We start from the raw sequence: 7500 nt of genomic DNA on the forward strand, positions 1-7500 counted from the left end.
ACCCTTAATTTTTTTGTATCGTCAATGATATGATGCATCATACTCGTGCATTTATGCAATTTTAGAGGTCTTAATTCTTAAATGTTTATTTTAACCGTTCAATTACCCCAAAACTGTGGTTTTATTTAGTCATCATTCTCTTTCTCTCCCACCCACCGTACAATATACGTACATATATAGAAAAAGAGAATAATAATAGAGGCCAAATGTATTATTGACGTCAATTATCATCTATTATTCACTCTCTTCAACTCCACTTTTTAAGCTTATTTGACGTTTCTTTCTTATATTCGTCACTAATTTTAAATTATGATTCATAATTTTTTATAATATTTTCTCTTATAAAAAATATACATAAAATGAAAATAATTTTAAATCATAATTCTAAATATATAAACTAAACGCGCTCTATTAATTCGAATTTTTCTTGAGTGCACCGCGACTGAAGTGTTGAAACTATGGCTCAATAAGATACTTATCTTGAAGCAGGTAAGGAAAGCTACTTATCTTTTCGCCGTACCGTCCGTACCGTTTTGTCTTTAGAACCAATAAAGCACACATTTGAACCTTGAAATTCCCAATATAATTCCAAGGGGAGCCCATTTTGAGTTTTATGTAAGACCATCTTGAATATAATATCAAATTGTTGTGCCAATGACGAATTTTAGGCCTCGTTCATTTCGCTGATTCGAGTTTAGAATTCGAGTTGAGATGTGATTGTATGTGAGAGCTTTTTACTGTAGTAAAAAAGTTAGATGTGATTGTTTGTGAGAGCTTTTTACTGTAGCAAAACTCAAATTCTAAACTCGAATCAGCGAAACGAACGAGGCCTTAGTATTCGAGTCCAAAAAATTAGTCTACAGTCTTCAATAAAATGTTTTTTTTAATGTTAAATTTGACTAATACCATACTTAATTGCAAATTTAGCACTGAATATAACCATGTTAAATTTTAACGTTTGATTGCTAGTAATGGTGCATTAACTTTTTCTTTTAATCATTATAAAAAAATTGTCATTTTCAAATTATTTAAATATTAAAAGTTTGTTTTATGTATTTGAAAGCTTTATAACTATGAAAAAAAAGTATAATTATATATTTTAAAAGTATTATTCATTATGATACAAATTAGCTTAGCTTATTAACATGTCATTTACACACTTTTGATGGCAAATATAAAATTGACATTCATTGTTGCATTCGAAATGGTCTAAGAACTCCTTTTGAAATTAGACAAGAAAAATTATTTAAAGACCGACTATCTTTTTGTGTGTTTTCCCTGCCCTGCCCCCTCCTTCTTTTTCATGATAATTGAAGAACGCCCATACTCCACCTCTAGTTGTACTTGTACCAACCGTTGCATTATTGAAGAGATTCACTATCGCAAATCCAAAGCAAAGAAAATTCCACACTTGCTTCTCAAAGTACCTAATTCATATCATTTTCCCATTGCTCAAATTATCTACATTGATTTCTCTCACTTTGTCACCATTTTCATTTTCCTTTTCCTTTTCAGTCTTCCCTAGACTACTACATTGAAGTAGAATGCCAACTGGTTGTGTTAATTAGCATACCTACACCTTCTCGCGCACTTATTTTTGGAATCTCAATGGTGCACTCTGTCGCATAGCTATTATGGGATTGAACAACATTTATCTTTGAGAACAAGTTTTTAAGGCCATACTGAATCAATATGCCTCAGTCGCATGAGCTAGCATTAGAAGCACATGGAAATCATTGATGTCAATCATACACTTCTCTTTCCAATGTCCCCTCATAAAAATAAAGCAAAGGATTAAATTGATCAAGTCACTCAAGGTTGAATCAATATGCCTCAGTCGCATGAGCTAGCATTAGAAGCACATGGAAATCATTGATGTCAATCATACACTTCTCTTTCCAATTTCCCCTCATAAAAATAAAGCAAAGGATTAAATTGATCAAGTCACTCAAGGTACAAAAATTACTAAAACATCAAGATTTGGTCGATGACACTGACAGTCTTTTGAGCATTCAAAGTAAGAATAAACCGTTGCCCATTTGCCCTCCTTTCATTTGCATTGTTATCTTTTATGTGATTCTAAGAGAAGGCAGAAATTCTAAAAGCAAACTATTCTTTAAACAGTAAATGGAGCGTGGATTGCCTCTCTAATAATACCAATCAGAGGAAAAAGATAGCCAGGTAGCCTGGCTCCTGCAATGACATTAAAGCTTACGAAAAGGGCATACTAGTAGGAGGGAATTGGCATTATACAATTGTCTCAATCCTTTTCAGCCAAAGTAATTCATTAGAAAAATGCTTGGGGCATTATTGATGTCGAGCACCATAACTAGTAGAAAGTGAGTCGCATACTAGAAGACTTCTTTTCTATTAGTGTGTGATGTTGAATAACAATAGTGCCCCTAGTATTGTTCAATTAAATCATTATGACGAGTTTTACATGCAAGATCCACCTATGAAAGAAAGTTCAGTATATTTCTACATCCTCCTTGATTATGACGTAGAAATATATTGCAGGGCAAAACCAATGAGATTAGCCCCATTCTTCCCACTTTTCTTTTCTTATTATTTTGTTGCCGCTACTAGCCAAAATAGAGCTAAATACACAAAAGACTGATTGTATCACAACTTCTCTTATCTACAAAAATGGAATGGAGGAATTTAACAAGTCTGAGAATTTTCTTCTGCAAAGGAATGAAGTTGTAGAGTTTGTTGCGTTTTGGTCATCAGATAACAGGAAAACAAGGATTTGCAAGCCAAAACTATTGGAAGAAATTCTACAAAGGCAAAAACTAAACTAAAAAGAAAAAGAAAAACAGAAAGGATTTATCTTTCAGCTTCAATCAGGGAGATTACAATAATCAGTTTATTCATCTGTTCAATACTGTGATTCACTGTTTCACACACCAGAAATAGCAACAGGAAAAACAATAATTGTAAAGAAAGCAAGGAGTAAGAAAAAAAGAGTAAGAAACTAGGCCCAATAGCCTGAAATTCACTGATTCTTCAATTGTTGGCTTTTACGGCATTTGGGAAACCAAACCAAGGTTTGAGCATTTCAATCTAAAATGAAAAACCCCAAAAGCCCATTTGACATTTATTCTTTGTCATCCCAAGTGAACGAGTTTATAAAACAACTCTAGAGCCTAGTCCTTACCAAACTCCTGATTTACAATTTAAGGTGTATGAGAGATCTAACAAGTTACAGGCTATACCATCGGTTTGATTGAATTTCAGTCGTCAACAATCCAGTATGAATCCAACAATTATCCCTCTTCAAGACGTCAGACCACGAATTTGGACGCAGGAGAATTAGCATCTTCCTTTGAAGCATCATCTGGCACGAGCGGACCACAAAAGAAGACACAATTAGAGAAGAGATAATCCATCATTGAGCTTAACCATGAGATAAAAGATTGCCAAAAAAAGGATACACAGTGAAAAAAACAATAATTCCAGTACTACAGATTCAACAGAATTTTGTCACGCATGCATTCATGATATTCATGATGTATATGGCAAAAAGCAAAATCATCCTTATGGAATGCTTTTCGTTTAGGGTCACTTCTATGCCGACACACCAACCTAATCCAGTAACACATTTCCGAATGTCATAATCAAACGATACACAAATTTAATAAAGAAACGAAACAATAAGCATGTAGGGTTGCCAGATCACTTTGGAACAAGTGAAGTTTGGAGGCCGGTTTTAGTTAGGCAACTCCAGCAAAGTGTAGTTCTTTGATGGTTGAGAGAGTTGTGGGATTCGGTTCTAATAAGAAGGCCAGAGTCCTATGGAATAGTATGGTGCTCTCATTGTTATGATCTTTGTCGATGGAACAGAATGGCAGAATTTTTTAGGAAAAGGCGATGGGGCCAATTGATATTTTTGAGAAGACAAGGTTCTATGCATTGCTATGGGCTCCTTCAGGGTTCCCGTTTACTTTGGTCATTTTGAATTGGAAAGATGTAATAGGGAATTGATTTGAGATACTATTTATGTGTTTATCTTGCTCTTTTTGTATTTTAGTCAGTTTTTCACACCTGGCCATTTTTGTTTCTTTTCAGTTTGAGGATACCTTGTCCTCTGCCCTTGTTATTGAATTTTATAAATAAAGTTCTTATTATCAAAAAAATAAGCACGTAAAAAAAATAGCAAAATGTGCCATAAAACAATACTTCATATATTTATTTCTTTTTGCTTAAACAATCCAATGCAGGTAAATAAATAAATGGCATAGCTTCACTCTAGCATGCTTCATTAATAATCCTATTATACCAATGATATTTTGATTAGGAAATGATAAATATCATTAAAAATTATTTAAAAAAAAAAAATTTCATGAACACAATGAGACTAAAATATAAACTTGTTAGGGATGAAAAAACTGGGACAAAACAATAATTTGAGCTCAAATTCAACAAATTTTGCCACATCGATATCGATTATCATATTTTTCATGATGTGCATCATTGCTCAAAAATAGAAAGATTGACATGTTGATCTACTACGGCATGTATCAGAACAATGCACACACCAAAAACAGCGCAAATCAAACAAATATGCAAATTGAAAAACAAACAACATGGACATAGCAAATATTGCAAAAATGTACCATACAATACTCTCTCTGTTTTTTTTTATACAGCAATCCAATGCAGGTAAATAAAATCATATAGCATCATCCAGATCATAGCTTGCTTCTTAATGATCCTACTTGCCTATGATATTTTAAATAGAACAGTACAAACAAAGTGCCCACTTTGACTTTCACCACACAAAATATTAAATCAATAATTTGTCTTTAACCTTTTTTTCTCATTTAAATCAACCCATTCAATTTCGTTTTTCCTGTAAAAAAAAAAACAAAAATAGTCAATTGATTTGGCACTATAAGAAGAGGGGGGCTTATAAATGTGAAGTCCGGCTATTGGCGAGCTACGCAAAACGTTAAGGTGGAAGGCGGGTCTGTGAGTAGTTCTCTGATGGTGTGGTGGTCCAAATTATGGAATCTCGGTATTCCAAGCAAGATTAAAATATTTGCTTGGAAATTATGTCATTATATTCTTCTTGTGCAGGTGAACTTAGCTCGGAGAGGGATCAACACCAATAAGTGTTGTTGGCAATGTCAAGAAGCAGTGGAAATTGCGGTCCATGCTCGTTGAATGCCCCTCTAGTGTTGCAGTTTGGTTTCTCTCTTTGTTCAGTGATCAAGTCAGCAAGTTTAGGGGTGACTCAGGGCTAGACTTATGCTTATTTCTATCCAAGATTCCAAGGAAGAATTCATTTGTGCATAAGGGACGTCAAACGGCTTCTAGACCAAATGCTTGACGAAGCTGTTTTGAAAAACTATAAAGAGGCTCGAGCCATATGAAAACCATTGCAGGTGGGACCGGCTCATCATCATGATAAGCGGAGAGCTCCCCCAGAAGGCTGCTTGAAACTGAACACCGACGCGGCTGCTTCAGTGGATGCTGACTTTGTGGGAATAGGTGGAGTTCTTCGTGATCACAGGGACAAGGGTTTTACTGGTTTTTTGTTGAAATTCCCTACTAAATGGCTGAAGCTCGGTCTAGCTATCCGAGAGCGCCTGTCCTATGTCAAACAATTGGGAAATACTCTGTACGCGGCGGAAACTGATGCTAAGGAGGTGGTGGACTTATTACATGGAGACTATGAATTTTGTTGTGCATAAGCTTCTCTTACTGACATCAATAATTTAATGGTCACGAGCTTGCTAATTTGGATTTGTCTTATTCTATTAGTCATGTTTGGACTACTGAGATCCCTATTACAATCTCAGATGAAATTTGTAAAGACTTGGCCTTTATTCAATGATATTCAGTTTCATTCTCCCAAAAAAAAAAAAAAAAAAAAAGAAACCTTCATCAAAGTCCAACATCTAATACAATTAACAGTTTAAGAGAGCAAATAAAAAGTTTCTAGAGAGAGAGAGAGAGAGAGTAGGAATACCATTAGAGGAACTGGGAGCGTCGCCGTAAATGGCTTTGAGGCGGGCGAGGGGGACGAGGGCGGAGTCGGACTCGGCCTCGGCAGCGGCGAAGAGCTTCTGCTTCCAATCCCACATGGCCTTCTTCATGGATTTGTTGAAGCTGATGAGGGAAGCTTTCTCCGCCTCCAGGGCTTCGATGTCCCTCTGCTGGCTCACAGACCTCGCCCCCAGAGCCACGAACGCCCCCACCAGGCATACGTTTATCACCGTGTTGTTCTCCGCTGCTCTCGCCACCGCGTTCGCTATTTTGTTCACCACCTCCATTTTTCCCGATCAGATACTCTCTCCCTCTCTGCGACCTGCGAGGTTTTGTAAGATTTGTGGGTTTTAGAATCACGAGAGAGGGAGAGAGAGAGAGGTTTTTTTGTTGGGCTTCTGGTCCTAGACGCGACAGTAGCGGAAGAGTGGGCTCCAGTTCTCCTGGCCTAGGAGGAACTATGCCTATTTTTATTTTTATTTTTATTTTTAAAAGGTGTGCCTGAGAAAGTTAGAAATTTGGTTAATGAATTATAATTATAAGATTATAATTATTTTTAATTTATGTATTTTTTTATGAAATAAAATACTATAATAAATTATGAATTATGATTTGAATTAGATAACGAGTTCTTTAACTAAACAAATTCATATTTTTTTCATCCAGGCACATTAATTAATGCGTTTATATTGTAAATTTAAAAACATAAAACAAACGATCTTTAATTGGATTGATTTTTACCATCTCACAGTAGCTGGTACGTTTTCTCATTTTAATAGTTATATTATATTTTTTCAGGTTCACTTAGATTTACATACGATTTTATTTTGATGTGTGTTTTTATCATATTAAAAGTTTGGAAAAATGCTTCGGATGCAGGTTTGGGTATTTTTTTTTCTTTGTTTAAAAAAAATCAAACTAAAATTGAGCAAATACTCGGCATTAAACCTATGAACTAAACATACTTTTAATGTTCTTAACCAACAGCATTATTTACATTGCTACTTTATACTTGGGAATACCATTTTTGACAATTAAAATGTTTACAATCAGTCCATTCCATATCGAACTCCATATTCTATTTGATGATATCACCTTACTCTTGAGAAATCTCTTGAAACTCTGGTACAAAATATATTCCATTTCTTAAAAATTTAAAAATAGTTTTTATGTAGCAGGGAAATTTGTGGGATGGAGAGGATATAATTTAAAGAGATACACATATAAGAAGTTTGTAGACAATTGAGTCAAGTCGCATCCAAATGACACTTGCATAGTAGCGAATATTGAAACCCAATAGGCTCCCCTTTATTTTGATAACGATGATTAATGACTGTGTTTAGGAGACGTTTAGTTTATAAATTAGAATTATTTTTTATTTACGTGTATTTTTTGTGAGAAAAAATACTGTTGTGAACTATGAACAATAATTCAAATTGGGGTACGAATTCCCTAACTAAACAATCTCTTAATAGATCCAGATAAAAACCAAAGTAATTATCTTTTGAA

At 34.7% G+C, this 7500-nt stretch overlaps 1 protein-coding gene across 1 annotated transcript; it reads right to left on the reverse strand.

Annotated features, from left to right (window-relative positions):
- Nucleotides 1-2850: 2850 nt before the first annotated feature.
- LOC21403101 lies at nucleotides 2851-6415 on the reverse strand. Its single transcript, XM_024162369.1, has 2 exons — nucleotides 5975-6415; nucleotides 2851-3337 (listed from the first exon to the last, which is right to left on the reverse strand). The coding sequence occupies exons 1-2, from the start codon at nucleotides 6276-6278 to the stop codon at nucleotides 3285-3287; spliced, it is 357 nt and encodes a 118-aa protein (XP_024018137.1). The 5' UTR covers nucleotides 6279-6415; the 3' UTR covers nucleotides 2851-3284.
- Between the last annotated feature and the right edge of the window lie 1085 nt (nucleotides 6416-7500).

Source organism: Morus notabilis, unplaced genomic scaffold, assembly GCF_000414095.1.
Source record: "Morus notabilis unplaced genomic scaffold, ASM41409v2 Scaffold570, whole genome shotgun sequence".
NCBI lineage: Eukaryota > Viridiplantae > Streptophyta > Magnoliopsida > Rosales > Moraceae > Morus > Morus notabilis.

Excerpts from the sequence above, each read along its gene's own strand:
- LOC21403101 (XM_024162369.1), bottom strand. The coding sequence starts at position 6,278 with ATGGAGGTGGTGAACAAAATAGCGAACGCGGTGGCGAGAGCAGCGGAG. Across the intron at positions 3,338-5,974 it reads CGCTCCCAGTTCCTCTAATG|ATGATGCTTCAAAGGAAGAT; the intron begins GTATTCCTACTC and ends CGCTCGTGCCAG.